This window comes from Schistocerca americana, chromosome 9 (genome assembly GCF_021461395.2).
Source record: "Schistocerca americana isolate TAMUIC-IGC-003095 chromosome 9, iqSchAmer2.1, whole genome shotgun sequence".
Taxonomy (NCBI): Eukaryota; Metazoa; Arthropoda; class Insecta; order Orthoptera; family Acrididae; genus Schistocerca; species Schistocerca americana.
Window position 1 is genome coordinate 65,437,380 of NC_060127.1, and position 16,650 is coordinate 65,454,029.

At 43.6% G+C, this 16,650-nt stretch overlaps 1 protein-coding gene across 1 annotated transcript in view; it reads left to right on the plus strand.

Annotated features, from left to right (window-relative positions):
• LOC124550940 (uncharacterized protein CG43867) overlaps positions 1-16,650 on the plus strand; it is a 396,962-nt gene that overhangs the window by 166,116 nt on the left and 214,196 nt on the right. The window contains exon 2 of the mRNA XM_047125748.1: positions 206-334. Coding sequence (XP_046981704.1) covers positions 212-334 — 123 coding nt within the window. The 5' untranslated portion in view covers positions 206-211. The remainder of the gene's footprint in view (positions 1-205; positions 335-16,650) is intronic.

The following is a 16,650-nucleotide window of genomic DNA, read 5'->3' on the forward strand; positions in this document are numbered from 1 at the left end:
GGAGTGCCCAAGTTGCATGCAAATGAAAGACTTGCACCAGGCAGAAGATCATCTTTCCTGGAGAATTCTCAGCCGATCATGTCATTAGACTCTTTATTTTATTGAATGTTTTCAAGGAAACGAACAAATGTGTTGCAAACAAATGTAAGTACAAAAACAGCAAAAACTACATACGGGTCTACAGTGTAATCTTGATTTATTGTAGGTGCGGATGATGGAGCAGCAGCTGGCACAGGCGGACTGGGCGCCCGGAGAAGCTGAGGAGCATGCGCAGGCCGGCAGCGGACGCAAGGACACTGCCATCACCAAGCTGGAGACCCAGGTCGAGGAGCAGGTGCGTCCAACTGCCTCTAGTCTACTCTGTACTGCTAGCTGCAAGGTCACGGCTGTCACCAAGATGTGGAGGAACAGATCAAGGAACAGGTGTTTCCAAGTGTTCTAGTCTAGTCTATACTGCTAGCTGCAGGAAATTGGCCATCACCAAGATGCGGACCCTGGTCAACGAGCAGGTGTGTCCAAGTATTGCTGTCTAGTCTATACTGCTAGCTGCAGGGCCATAGCCATCACGTAGATGTGTATCAAGGTCGAGGAGCAGGTACGTCCACCTACCTCTAGTCTACTCTATACTGTTAGCTATGAGGCCATGGCTGTCACCAAGATCTGGAGGAACAAGTCAAGGAACAGGTGTATCCAAGTGCTCTAGTCTAGTGTGTACTTGGAAGGAGAGACAGCATTGGTCGTATTTTTTTGTTTTATTAAACGCAAAATCGATTTTCGGTCACTTAGTGACCATCTTCAGTGCTGTAATATATAATTTAAATTGGTAGGCACTGGTGTCAACAAGCTTACAGCGATCTCACAAACTGAGGCCTGCTAGCAGCAGGGACGTGGCCATCACCAAGATGTGGACCCTGGTCCAAGTATTGTTGTCTAGTCTACACTGCTAGCTGCACGGCCATAGCCCTCATGTAGATGTGTATCAAGGTCGAGGAGCAGGTGCGTCCAACTGCCTCTAGTCTACTCTATACTGCCAGCTGCATGGCCAAGGCTGTCACCAAGATGTGAAGGAAAAGATCAAGGAACAATCGTATCCAATATACTATACTGCTAACTGCAGGGCTGCGGCCATCTCCAGGATGCAGATCCAGGTCGAGGACCAGGTGTGTCCAAATTAGTCTACTTATACTGCTAGCTGTCGGGCCACAACCATCACCCAGATGCAGCATTTCAGCCCAACTACTCTAGTAGTGGACACAGCTGGTCACTACTCTAGTCTAGCTGCAGGACGATGGCTATCAGCAAGATGTGCCATCACTAAACTGAACACCCAGATTGAGGAGAACGTATGTGTAACTAGTAGTCTACACAGCTGGTCACAAGAACACAGTCATCAACAAGGTTAAGACTCTTATTGAAGATGAGTTGCATCTAACTACTTTATTAGTCTACACAACTGGACCCAAGAACACCACCATCACTGAGCTTGAGACAGGTTGAGGAGCAGGCGCCTCCATCTACTCTAGTACTGTACACAGCTAGTTACAAGGACACCACCATCACCAAGCTGGAGACCCAGGTTGAGGAGAAGGTGAGTGCAACTACTCGACTAGACTTTAGAGCTGTCCACAAGGGCACAGTCATCACTAAGCTTGAGACACAGGTTGAGGAACACGTGCCTCCATCTATTATAGTACTGTACACAGATAATGACAAAGATACCACCATCAACATGCTTGAGTCCCAGGTCGAGGAGCAGGTGCATACAACCACCTCTAGTCTACTCTGTACTGCTAGCTACAAGGCCAAGGCTGTCACCAAGTTGTGGAGGAAAAGGTCAAGGAACAATTGTATACAAGTACTATACTGCTAGCTGCAGGGCCACAGCCATCTCCAAGATGCCGATCCAGATCGAGGGGCACGTGTGTCAAAGTACTCTAGTCTAGTGTATACTACTGGTTGAGGAGCAGGTGCGTCCAAGTATTGTTGTCTAGTCTGTGGCAGGGCCATAGCCATCACAAAGATGTGGATCAAGGTCGTGCAGCAGGTGTGTCAAAGTATTATTGTCTAGTCTATACTGCTAGCTGCAGAGCTGTAGCCTTCACATAGATGTGGATCCAGGTCGAGCAGTACGTGTGTCCAAATACTCTAGTATATACTGCTAGCTGTGGAGCCACAACCAGCACCAAGGTGCAGCATTTCAGCCCAATTACTCTGGTAGACTACACAGCTGGTCACTATTCTAGTCCAGTCTATACTGCTAGCTGCAGGACCATGCCTACCACCAGGATCTGTCATTACTAAACTGAAGACCCAGATTGAGCAGAAGGTATGTGTAACTATTCTAGTAGTCTATACAGCTGGTCACAAGAACACAGTCATCACCAAGGTTAAGACTTGTTGAAGATGAGTTGCATCCAACTACTTTATTAGTCTGCACAGCTGTCCCCACACCACCATCACCGAGCTTGAGACACAGGTTGAGGAGCAGGTGCCTCCATCTGCTCTAGCACTGTACACAGCTAATGACAATGACACCACCAAGCTCGAGACCCAGGTTGAGGAGAAGGTGTTTGCAACTACTCTACTAGACTACACAGTTGTCCACAAGAGCACAGTCATCACCTAGCTTGAGACCCAGGAGTTGAGGAGCAGGTGCCGCCAACTACTGTGATAGTGTACACATCAGACCAGAAGAACGTGCCTTCACCAAACTTGTGACCCAGGCTGAAGAGCAGCTGCTTCCAAGTGCTCTTGTAGTCTACACAGTTGGTCACAAGGACACTGCCATCACCAAACTTTGAGACCCAGATCAAGGAGCATGTCCGTGCAAGTACTTTAGCAGTCTACACTGCTGGCCACAATGGCATCACTATCACCAAGTTGGAACTGCGACGCAGCTCAGTGGTAATCACACTGGGCTCACACTCAAAACCAGAATGAGTCAAATCCCCATCTGGCTTTCCTGATTTAGGTTTCCTATAATTTTCGTAAAGCACTCCAGGTAAATGCTATGATAGTTCCTTTGTAAGGTCACGGCCGGTTTTCTTCCCCTCGTGCTCTATTCCGAGCCCATGCTCCATCTCTAATGACCTAGATGTCGGCGGGACGTTATCCCTAATCTCACTTCCTTCCTCCCTTCTGAGAAATTTGGAAATTTGTGGTAAATTCCTATGGGACCTAACTGCTGAGGTCATCGGTCCATAACCTTGGTCTCCAGCTTGGTGATGGTGGTGTCCTTGTCATTAGCTGTGTACAGTGCTAGAGTAGATGGAGGCACCTGCTCCTAAACCTGTGTCTCAAGCTCGGTGATGGTGGTGTTCTTGGGGCCATCTGTGCAGACTAATAAAGTAGTTGGATACATCTCATCTTCAACAAGAGTCTTAACCTAGGTGATGTCTCAAATAACTCTTCTGTAACCATTGTACGGAAAGGTGTGTAGCTTTCGGCAGACTTCACTTTCAATGGGATTCCAGCATAACTAAAAAAAAAGAGTGACAGGCCCCGAGTATTCGAACGTAAGTTGAAAGATATTCTTGAGCCACACACCTTCTATTCTATACAGGAGTTCTTCACAGTATTTCTACATCTACATTTATAGTCCGCAAGCCACCAAACGGTGTGTGGCGGAGGGCACTTTACGTGCCACTGTCATTACCTCCCTTTCCTGTTCCACTCGCGTATGGTTCGCGGGAACAACGACTGCCGGAAAGCCACCGTGCGCGCTCGAATCTCTCCAATTTTACATTCGTGATGTCCTCGGGAGGTATAAGTAGGGGGAAGCAATATATTCGATACCTCATCCAGAAACACACCCTCTCGAAACCTGGACAGCAAGCTACGCCGCGATGCAGAGCGCCTCTCTTGCAGAGTCTGCCACTCGAGTTTGCTAAACATCTCCGTAACGCTGTCACAACTACCAAATAACCCTGTGACGAAACGCGCCACTCTTCTTTGGATCTTCTCTATCTCCTCTGTCAACCCCAGCTGGTACGGATCCCACACTGATGAGCAATACTCAAGTATAGGCCGAACGAGTGTTTTGTAAGCCACGTCCTTTGTTGATGGACTACATTTTTTAAGGACTCTCCCAATGAATCTCAACCTGGCACCCGCCTTACCAACAATTAATTTTATATGATCATTGCACATCAAATCGTTCCGTACGCATACTCCCAGATATTTTACAGAAGTAACTGCTACCAGTGTTTGTTCCGCTATCATATAATCATACAATAAAGGATCCTTCTTTCTATGTATTCGCAATACATTACATTTCTATACGTTAAGGGTCAGTTGCCACTCCCTGCACCAAGTGCCTATCCGCTGAGATCTTCCTGCATTTCGCTGCAATTTTCTAATGCTGCCACTTCTCTGTATACTACAGCATCATCCGCGAAAAGCCGCATGGAACTTCCGACACTATCTACTATGCCATTTATGCGAGCCTATCTCACGCGCAGGCGGACTGTGAGGTGTGACGTCACCATGAACCTCTCGCCACGCCGCACTGCATGGGACCTTATAGGCACACGGCGCACACGTGTTTAACTCGTAAGCAGGTATGAATGTAATCGAGATTTTTCATGTCTTAGCGTATTACGAGGGTTGTCCGTAAAATAAGGTTCCCATGGCGCTACATTCGTGAAAAGCGCAATTACGTTAGATCCCGCGATTCTGTAGTGTACCTCGGTTCCCCCACTCCAAATTCTCCAGCCGTACGTGGTGGATCTCCCCCTCGCTTCGCCCGCCAGGTGTGAGCTGCGATCGGTGATCCGTTTCCTGTCTGCAAAAAACATTGCGCCGGCAGAAATCCATTCCCAGCTATGCGAAATCTATGGAGACAAGTGTATGAGCGTACAACACGTGCTCAAATGCTGCAGAGTGTTGAAGAACGGGCGTACTGACGTTCACGATGGGGAGCGTTCTGGACGGCCGTCTGTTTCTAACGAAACAACCGGAAAAGTGGAGGCAGCGGTGCTCTCAGATCGAAGAGTGACGGTTCGTGAGCTCTCCGAAATCATACCTGATGTCAGCGAAACCTCCATTGACAATATTTTGACGGAGCATCTAGAGTATGCTAAGGTTTGCGCGAGGTGGATGCCAAGAATGTTGACCGAAGACCACAAACATCAGCGTGTTGAAGCGGCCCAAGAACTTCTTCAAGATCACGGAACTGATGGCGAGGAATACCTCGACTCCATCGTCACTGGAGACGAGACTTGGGTGCACTACCTCACACCCGAAACCAAATAACAATCCAAACAATGGTAGCACCCATAGTCGCCGAGATCGTGAAAATTCAAACAAACGCAAAGTGATGGCAACAATGTTTTGGGACAGGAAGAGGGTATTGTTGTGCGAGTTCTTGCCCACCGGTACAACAATCAACGCTGCCAGGTACTGCGAGACACTGCAAAAAATTGCGCCGTACAATTCAAAACAAGAGGGGGGGTATGCTGTCCAGGGGGGTGAGTTTCCATCAGGATAACGCTCGAACGCACACCGCTAAAGCCACCAACGAGCTCATCGCAAAATTTGGATGGGGTATTGTCAAACACACACCCTACAGCCCGGACTTAGCCCCAAGTGACTACTGTCTCTTCCCTGACATGAAGAAACATCTGGGTGGAACGCATTTCAGCGACAGAGAAGAGCTGGAAGAAGCGGTTCTCAAGGTATCTGTGCGGCTTGGCGGCAGATTTTTTTTTTTTTTTTTTTTTTACTCGGACATTAAAAACTCGTACACCACATGCAAAAATGTATTGACCTCAGTGGCGACTATATAGAAAAATAGGTTAAAATCTGAACTTTCCAAAAATGTACGCATTTATAAATAAACATGTTTTACACTGTGAAAAAATTGGGAACCTTATTTTACGGACACCCCTCGTATTATTATTGTTATTTTCTTTATTTGCGAACTGATCACATATGACCACGCTACAGTTGCATTTCTTCTTTGTCTGAAGTTTCCTCTTTCTCCAGTACTCCTTCATATGGACACTGCTGTTACTTCTGTTCATCCGCCCAGGCTCTTCCAGTCTTCTCAGTTATTTCCGCTTGAAATACTTCCAAATTTTGAATCATGGACCGAAATGTATCCCTATTTAACATCTGAACTTCCTGGATGTTGAATCTTTCCAGGTCTTTACGAACTTCCTTAATCCATGTCGTTGTCGCCTTTTTTTCCACAAGTAGTCGAATATCCTTTTGGCTAGTCTGGTTTTGTCCATTCTGTACTGGTGCCCTAGAAATGATAACCTCCTATTTTTTATGGTCTCCGAGATTTTCTCCGCCTTTTTGTAGATTTTTTTGTTACTTCGAAGTTTCCAGCCAGTTTCAACCAGGCTTGGGACCATGATTTTCCGTAATATTCTTCTTTCGAGTTTTAACGATTTACAAAAAATATCTGAATGGTGCGAAAAGTGGCAGTTGACCCTAAATAACGAAAAGTGTGAGGTCATCCACATGAGTACTAAAACGAACTCGTTAAACTTCGGTTACACGATAAATCAGTCTAATCTAAAAGCCGTAAATTCACCTAAATACCTAGAAATTACGATTACGAACAACTTAAATTGGAAAGAACACGTAGAAAATGTTGCGTGGAAGGCTAACCAAAGGCTGCGTTTTATTGGCAGGACACTTAGAAAATGTAACAGACCTACTAAGGAGACTGCTTACACTACGCTTGTCCATACTCTTTTAGAATACTGCTGCGCGGTGTGGGATCCTTACCAGGTAGGACTGACGGAGTACATCTAAAAAGTTCAAAGAAAGGCAGCACGTTTTGTATTATCGCGAAATACGGGGGACAGTGTCACAGAAATGATACGGGATTTGGGCTGGAAATCATTAAAAGAAAGGCATTTTTCGTTCCGACGGAATCTTCTCACCAAATTCCAATCACCAACTTTCTCCTCAGAATGCGAAAATATTTTGTTGACACCGACCTACATAGGGCGGAACGATCACCACGATAAAATAAGGGAAATCAGAGTTCGTACGGGAAGATACAGATGTTTATTCTTTCCGCGCACTATACGAGATTGGAATAATAGAGAATTGTGAAGGTGGTTCGATGAACCCCCTGCCAGGCACTTAAGGGGATACGGAATCACCTATCCCCGCAATGTTAATATATGCCTACTATAGGGAACATTTTCTCACAAACTACTGGAGACAGAGAGGTAAAAATTTTACTGTATGTGCATTCATATGTTACAACAATACTGAAACAACAGTTTATTGTCAAAGTATTTTCTTACAGAGATATTGTACATTTATTTTTAAGTAAATTTTTTCCATCGCTTTTTACTAGACTATCACCCCTAAGTCTTTTGTAAATCAAGTAATTAAAAAATCGTTGTTTCAGTATATAATAGGGACCTATGTCACTACGTCATAAAAATTTCAGACTTCTAGGTTGACCAGTACCTGAGATAATGTTCCTAGATGAAGTAAAAAGTAAACTTACGGGAAACGGAGAAAGAAGATTAAAACATTCCTGATCCGTAGCTAATACCCCCTTCACAGTCTTCATAATCATCTTCAAGTCTTCTTTTGGCACCCCTCTGCACCTGTCTTGCTTTTTTCACTAATGTCTTGATTATATTATCAGCATGCCTTAGTCTGTGCTGATCTAAAAAGAACATAGCACGTACCGTACGGGAACCAACACACATACCCAACTTTTGAAGGACCTGGGATTTAGTTATATTTCCAAGATTGAAGGTTGCCACAGAATCATACACACCAAAATGTAGTGTATTAATTCCGACAAACACTGTTTTTGGGAGACGATGCCATATCACACTATTCAAGCACTCGTTGGGGTTCTGCGTTTTTCCGTGAAGACATTTCATCAGAAGACTTCTGTCAGCCAGATCTCTGAAAATGGGCTTTATTTCTGCCATGATGGCTGATGGTAGACTGTGGTGGTGAATGTATTTCTCTCCTGTTGTTAGTCCCCTATTGTATTTACACCAGCTGTTTTCACCTTTGGGGCACAAACCATGTTGTGGATGCTCATCCGTGGATGCGGTGTGGAAATATAAAGCCCATATAGCTCTCCTCATTTCTTCAAGATTGCCTGTATTTTGCCTGATTGCAAGGCCATAGCAGTTCTGAATGTGGTCTATTATGGAATCAGTCAATCTTCCTCTGCCATCCAAGGTTTTCCCATCATCTAGTTTTTTCCCTTTCATAACTGATTTTAACCTTCTCAGCCTGGCACCCATTCTCTTCTGCACATGTCCTATACATTCAAGTTTGCTTATATTTACACTGTTCCCATATGGTTTGCTTTCCAAAACTTCTTTGAATGCTTTAGAGTCACCATCTCCCAGATATTTGACATAGCGAACATTATACCACTGTGAAGAGCGATGAAAAATTTTCTTCACCCCAGCAACCTCCATGCCACCACTACTACCATAATAATTAGCAATACAGTCATCACTGTGTTCATTTTTCAGCCTGCCTGTGCACCTACAGTATTTAGACATTATTGCAACATCAATAACCTTGCCAGTATCAACACTAGTTGCTGTTACAACACCATTGTTGGAGGTGTGGCCCCTTTTCTGCCACGTGCCATCAAACGCCACTGTGAGGTCACGACTGCCGTCATTTTCTTCCACTGCTTCTTCCACAGCAACCTGCATTGACTTCTGTGCTACATCTTCAACTGCAGATCCTAGTACATAATTGTAAGCTTCAAACTTTGAAGGTGCACTTGGAAGATTTAGAACACCACATAGCATATCACCAGCTGCTTTGCCCTTACCAATTGCTCGCAATCCATAAACTAACCTAATATTTACACTATAAAGTTCAGTTTTCTTGTATCCATTATTTACAGTTACTGAAACCGAACTTGGAAACTTACAGCTGTATTTACAAACACTGCATATTAAATTAAACTGGGCAGCCAGGCCAACATGGGATTCTACTTTCAGAGAAACGTTTCCATGACATTTTTTGCAGCACAAACTGTTTTCAAGAGCTTCACACAATATATTCGTATCAATGAGTTCAAAAACTTCATTCCCTCTATCAAGTAAATTATATTTCTCTTCCAAATCTCTTAGTTTTTTATGAGAAGCACTGTTTTCATTTGGTGTAAGTTCGTTCGGCAAATCAGTAATAAGTGGATTCACATTTTCCAACAGTGATGATGATGAACTGCTTTGCTTTGCTAATGAATCATTATTTCTTTTCTTTTGCCAGTTCACACGCTTTTTAAATACTTTTGCTTTAGCTCTAGGCATTTTCACTGCGAAAAATGAAGCACTAAATACGAAATAACTCAACAACAACTACTTTCTTATATCACACTGTTTACAAAACAGTCCCGCCACAAAGTCAAAGAGTAACTTGAGGAAACCAGAGAGAAACATTTTCGGGCAACTAGTGTATAAATAGTCGCTGGAAACCGGGATATTTGAATTCATGTCACTTTAAAGGTACTGCCAAAAAGTTCATGGTCAGCCACGAGAGACGTGTATAACTAAAGCGCAATACCCGATCTCACAAATATATAAAAATAAAATAGTTATAATTGTAGTAGAGCTATGCATGATACGTCATTTTAAAGAGGAAACATGGCAGAATATAATACGCCAATAAAAAAAAATTCGATTTTTTAACCCAAAATCCGATTCCGTATCCCCTTAAATATGATTTGCAGAGTATCCGTGTAGATGTAGATGTAGATGTTCTCCAGCTTTTCCAACTTGTAATCCACTGAGAGGCATTCGCTGGCATACAGGCACTCCGTTTTAACCACAGCATTGTAGGGCTTTATTTTCGCATTCCAAGAGATGCGCTTTTTGTTGTAAATGTTTTTAGTTAATCCGTAAGCTCTCTCCGTTTTTGAGATTCTGTCCCGCACAGCAGCTTTCTCCAGTCCGTTCTCGTGTACGGCGTCACCGGCGTTTAAATTTTTTTTCCCTCTCATTCCGTCCCATCTCTGTTTCAAGGAATTTTGGCCCATGTTTGTCACTTGTCACGAATTTGGTCTTCTCTTTCGAGATCCTAAGTCCTGCATTGCCAGCGATTCTGTCTAGTAGGTTGATGTGTATGGTCGCTTCTTCTAAGTTCTCTGAAAGTATTGCAAAATCATCAGCGAAACCCAAGCAGTTGACTTTGATTCTTCCCGAGTTTCGCCCTAGACACATTGGGCTGATCCCTTGATTTTAAAATTCGGAATTCCAAATTCTCACAATCTTCTCCAGGACAAAGTCAGATAATAATGGTGATAATCCATCGCCCTGTCGCACACCTGTCTTGATTTCAAATGGTTGGGTCAGTTCTCCCATAAACTTCACTTTGGAAGTTGTGTCTGTTAACTTTTCTCTGATAATGTTTGCCAACTTGTTTTTTACCCCAATTATTGTTTTGGTTATTATTAAGCCTTATACACACATCAAAAAAGTTTTGCATAACCTCGGTTCCGAGAGTTCCGGAACCTGTTCAGAAAATTGGAAAAGAGATCAACATAAACATCATTTCCACCCATTTTATTGCTCATGAAAACCACAAATTGTATGTTGTACCAGCATACAGCGAGACCTTCAGAGGTAGTGGTCCAGATAGCTGCACACACCGGTACCTCTAATACCCAGTAGCACGTCCTCTTCCGTTGATGCATGCCTGTATTCGTCGTGGCATACTATCCAAAACTTCATCAAGGCACTGTTGGTCCAGATTGTCACACTCTCAACTGCGATCCCTCAGAGTGGTTGATGAATCACGTCGTCCATAAACAGCCCTTTACAGTCTATCCCAGCCATGTTCGATAGCGTTCATGTCTGTAGACCATGCTGGCAAGTCTAGTCGAGCAATGTCCTTATCCTGAAGGAAGTCATTCACAAGATGTGTACGACGGGGGAGCGAATTATCGTCCGTGGAGGCGAATGCCTCGTCAATAAGCTGCCGACATGGTTGCTCTATCGGTCGGAGGATGGAATTCACGTGACGTACAGCCGTTTCGGCGCCTTCCATGACCATCAGCTACCCCACATAATGCTACCCCAAAACAGCAGGGAACTTGCTGCACTCGCTGGACAGTGTGTCTAAGGCGTTCAGCCTGACCGGGTTGCCTCCAAACATGTATCCGACGATTGTCTGAAGGCATATGCGACGCTCATCTGTGAAGAGAACGTGATGCCAGTCCTGAGCGGTCCATTCGGCATGTTGTTGGGCCCATCTGTACTGCACTGCATGGTGTCGTGGTTGCAAAGATGGACCTCGCCACGGATGTCGGGAATGAAGTTGTACATCATGCAGCTTATTGCACACGGTTTGAGTCGTAACGCGACGTCCTGTGGCCGAAGAAAAAGCATTATTCAACATGGTGGCGTTGCTATCGGGATTCATCCGAGCCATAATCAGTACGTAGCGGTCGTCCACTGGGCGGCCTAAGCGAGGTATGTCATCGACAGTTCCTGTCTCTCTGTATCTCCTGCATGTCCGAGCAACATCGGTTTGGTTCTCTCCGAGACGCCTGGACACTTCCATTGTTCAGAGCCCTTCCTGGCAAAAAGTAACAATGCGGACACGATCGATCCACGGTATTGGCCATCTAAGTATGGTTGAACTGCACAAAACAGAGCCGTGTACCTCCGTCCTGGTGGAATGACTGGAACTGATCGGCTCTCGGAACCTCTCCGTCTAATAGGCGCTGCTCATGCATGGTTGTTAACATCTTTGTGCAGGTTTAGTGAAATCACTGCACAGTCAAAGGGACTGTGCCTATGATACAATATCCAGTGTGCCTGTGATACAATATCCAGAGTCAACGTCTATCTTGAGTTCTGGGAACCGGGGTGACGCAAAAGTTTTTTTGAATTGTGTATTAGACTACTTTTTCTGTCGTCGGTGAAATGCTAGTGTAAAGCCTCTGAACGATGTCAAGCTCTTTCAACATGTCGACGGGACCCTTCCCCCCCTCCCGACCCCCTTTGCGTGAAGAGGCTCACACAGGCTGACATAGACCCGTTGTTCAGAGAAACCCAGAATGCCATTTTAAACTCTTTAACTGTTTTAACAGGTTTTCTCTTTCTATTCTGGAAAGTTATGCCACAACTTTTTTCATTTTCAGTTTTTGTCGTTGTTCACTCTTAGTTCGCTAACTAAATTTGCATGTTTTCTCCATGTTAATAGCTTCCATAGTGATGAAAGTGCTTGTCCTTATGAAACACATTACAGCAAAGTCCTGACAAAAGATAACGCCTTATAAGGTAGGCAACGTAAAGTGTTATCCTTTGCAAGACCGTCAGATGACCAGTTAGTACACCGCCCTTTCATAATGATTTGTTATTGGCCGTCAGAAAAAGAGGCCTTTTAGAGCAAGTTTTAATTTCAGTAACTCAGCGTTACATCGGGAGAGGTGATCCAGTAAATCTGCATTCTTTTTGCCGGCCGGAGTGGCCGAGCGGTTCTAGGCGCTTCAGTCTGGAACTGCGCGACCGCTACGGTCGCAGGTTCGAATCCTCCCTCGGGCATGGATCTGTGTGATGTCCTTAGGTTAGTTAGGTTTAAGTAGTTCTAAGTTCTAGGGGACTGATGACCTCTGATGTTAAGTCCCATAGTGCTCAGAGTCATTTGAACCATTTTTTTTTTTGCATTCTTTTTCCTAAGGTCTTATATTTCTGTTTCTGTAGTTTCTAATTGTCGGCATTGTCGCATTAACAACTGTTTTTGTTTTCACGGTTAACGTTTTGTCTAGTAGTGATTTTCTTCATTAGTTGGTAATATATTTACCTGTAAATATCTTCACTTTTTTATGGTAGCTTCGTTTTTCTGCCAGAATATTTCTCGCATTATTAGGCTCATTACTACGCTCTAAATTAGCACTGAGGATAGTAGACTTATAATCCGTTCATCATAAGATTAAACCGCATGTAAACAAACACAAACGCATTGATTGGTCGGAAGTCTTAGCACATGTACACTGGTGTTATTACGCTCTTGCAAGAAGGTCCTACTTATGTATTAGATAATTATTACTAAGTTACGTTAAATGAAACTTTAGGATATTCAAATGTATTAATAGCCATCAACGTTTTTCTTTATCACGCTGTAGCTGCGTAGTTTTAGTTTCGAAAATCGTGTACAGTCACAGTCTCTGCAGCGTTGTGCTCGGATTGTCGCGTTGTTAATGCGCACTATGAGAAAATGGCTGAGTCTGCTCTCTGTTCCGTAGTGAAACACGCGTGTGTAATACGGTTAAAAACTGCCGAGAAATATGCTGTTCTTAATGTTTTTCATAAATTTACGGAGATAATCGGCTTTGAAGTTTTCCCAGCGACCGTATCTAATACAGTTGATTTATGAACCCACATTGTACGTGTAGCGCAGACGGTAACGTAACGGAATGTTAACCAAATACCGTTAATGATTCAAATCTTCACACGCTGGCACGGTAGCTCAGCGTGTTCGGTCAGAGGGTTAGCTGTCCTTTGTAATAAAAAAATTAGTTAATGAACAAGCATCATGGGACGTTCGCCCCTAACAAATAGAACGAATAACAACGAACAAAACGCGGTCAACAGAAAAAAGGAATATCTTCCCCCATCATTTTCTTCCTCGTTCGATTTGAAATACTTACATCTCGTAATTATAAAACTCATCATCGTTTTTTATGAATAATGCACGTCTTCTTGTTTTTAATTACATATTGGACGCAAAATTCCTGTTTTCATTTCAAATACATATTGTTAACTATCGATGTTTTATGAAAGACTGTTCATAAAAGTTACTTAAATTTAAAAAAGCCGGCCGGTGCGGCCGAGCGGTTCTAGGCGCTATAGTCTGGAACCGCGCGACCGCTACGGTCGCAGGTTCAAATCCTGCCTCGGGCATGGATGTGTGTGATGTCCTTAGGTTAGTTAGGTTTAAGTAGTTCTAAGTTCTAGGGGACTGATGATCTCAAAGTCCCATAGTGCTCAGAGCCATTTTGAGCCAATTAAAAAAAGCATAACAATTTAATTTTTAAGGCAAAAATGAAAAACCCAATCCTATTTATTAGGACTATCTCCATCGTTTAGTACCATAGAGATAGATAAGTATCATAAAAGAAGAACAGAAAATGCGGCTCCTGGCTTCAAATGGTTCAAATGGCTCTGAGCACTATGGGACTCAACTGCTGAGGTCACAAGTCCCCTAGAACTTAGGACTACTTAAACCTAACTAACCTAAGGACATCACACACATCCATGCCCGAGGCAGGATTCGAACCTGCAACCGTAGCGATCGTTCGGTTCCAGACTGTAGCGCCTTTAACCGCTCGGCCACTCCGGCCGGCTGCGGCTCCTGGTTGGCTCGTTACCAACGTAGTAGGCGACACTTTACAGAACTGAAATGTGTTTCTCGGATTCGGATAAGGAAGGAGCTAAGAGATTACTAGGTGACTGACTGTAATTAATACCTTCAGTGACTTCAGTATTCAATAGTACGGTGAAATCCCTGCAGTATGCATTTGCATTACACACAACTCGCTCAGAAAAATTACCCTAAGTTTAAGTTAGAAATTTTCATCACTCTTGTTTGTAATTAGAATACCATATCGGGTGAGAACGAGTGCGTTTTATGCTTTCCGACTGGTGACCTAAGAAGCGCGCGGTAGTGCTGGAGTTTCTCCGAATATTATTTCATTCTCTTTAAAAATTAAATTACATTAGAAGCTGTATTATTTCTTTGCTCGTCTCTTTTTACGTCTGAACTGCAACTTCTCACGTCAGTGCAGGTTAGCTGGTCCGCTGGCGGGCCACTGCTGTCCAAGTTTAATGCACCGATAAAGCTGTTGTCCCGCATTATCGCTGTCTATGTGCGTGTATCCTTAAGATCGTACTTGACTGTAGTGGTCACAGCTCGGCTTCCGCTCCACGTGAAACGAAATCCAGCGAGATACAAGCCAACGCGGAAGAATACATGGCGTAATGTTTACATCAGGTTTGTTGTTATGATGAACAGACTATTGAGTTGGAACAACGCCAGTCTTCAACTTGCACCGAGCGAGGTGGCGCAGTGGTTAGACACTGGACTCGCATTCGGAAGGACGACGGTTCAATCCCGCGTCCGGCCATCCGGATTTAGGTTTTCCGTGATTTCCCTAAATCACTCCAGGCAAATGCCGGGATGGTTCCTCTGAAAGGGCACGGCCGACTTCCTTCCCCATCCTTCCCTAATCCGATGAGACCGATGACCACGCTGTCTGGTCTCCTTCTCCGCACCAACCAACCAAACCAACCTTCAACTTGCGTTTCGAAGTAATATTCAACAGTTCCCTTTTCAGATCCTTTTCATAATCCGAATCAGCAAAGTGTATTGAGCAGACACGAGCATTTGCAACTGAAAACAAATCTGCACATTTATCAGAATTACTCTAGTTTCGTTTCGTTTCGTTTGTTTTTTGGAAATGTATGGAACTTCATTCCTGTGGCTACGACAGCTGGCGATCGCTCAGTAAACCATTAGTTCTTATTTAAAATCTTACTCTAAATATTCACTCAATACACTAATAACTACGTCTAACTCTGTACTCAGTTTCCAGTCAGTAATAAAAATTCACACTTCCGTAAACAACGTGGTTTTCGCTCGCAAGAGCAATTACAGCGCAATACGTTATGGCAACTGCGGCCTCCTGAGATCAGGTTGCGTTCCGAGGCCTACGAGAAAGACAGCGTTGCTGTGGTATTGATTCAAATGATATTCGCAAGTCAACAAATGTCCGGAAGTGTCATCCAATGACGCTACAGAGCCTCAAAGTTATAGGTGTCGGCGCGTGTACATGTATGTATAAACAGGATGATTCAGTGATGATGTTACAGACTTTCAAGGATGATGGAGAAGGAGAAATTTATCATTTGAGGTAAGGGTCCCTGTACCGGAAACGAACGAGTCGAAAGTTATAAGCGAAAACCGTTCTGATACCTCTGACAGTGGAATACACGTACTGTTACTGTTGTTGCTACTAATATTGTAGGGTAGGTGAGTTTCAGAGGTGGTAGTATGCACCAAGGCAAGAAAAAATGTCTGATAAATATGGGCTCTAAATTGCGTACCTGAGGAGCTATGAGCTAGCTAGTGTGAAACAAATCTCCTGTATTGAACAAGTGCTCATAGGTCCTCAGTTATGCATTTTAGAGCCCGTGTTTACTAAACATTTCTTCTTTCCTCTGAAAGTTCCCTACCCTTCAGTCTTAGCAACAACAGTTGCGATACATGCATTCCAATGTCAAAAGTACCAGAACAATTTTCGTTTTGTAACTTTCGGCTCGTTGTACCAGAACAATTTTCGTTTTGTAACTTTCGGCTCGTTCCTTTCTGGTGCAGGAGCCCTTACCTCAAATTCATACACTTGTCCTTCTCCATAATCCTTGAAAGTTTGTAACATCATCACGAAACCACCTTCCATATACTGAAAGTTCTCTTTTAATAAAAACATAAGAGTGAAATTTTTATTTAAAATAATTAAAAAATATAACTGACGTACTGTTTCTGATTGTAAGATCTGAGCTATAATAATAAATGAACTATCGTAATGAAACTTGTACTGTCGTAATGTGAAAGCAAATCTGCACTGTAATAATAATTAATTGTCTTATTGTAAAGGGAAGACTTTCATACTGTAAAAGTTAGCTA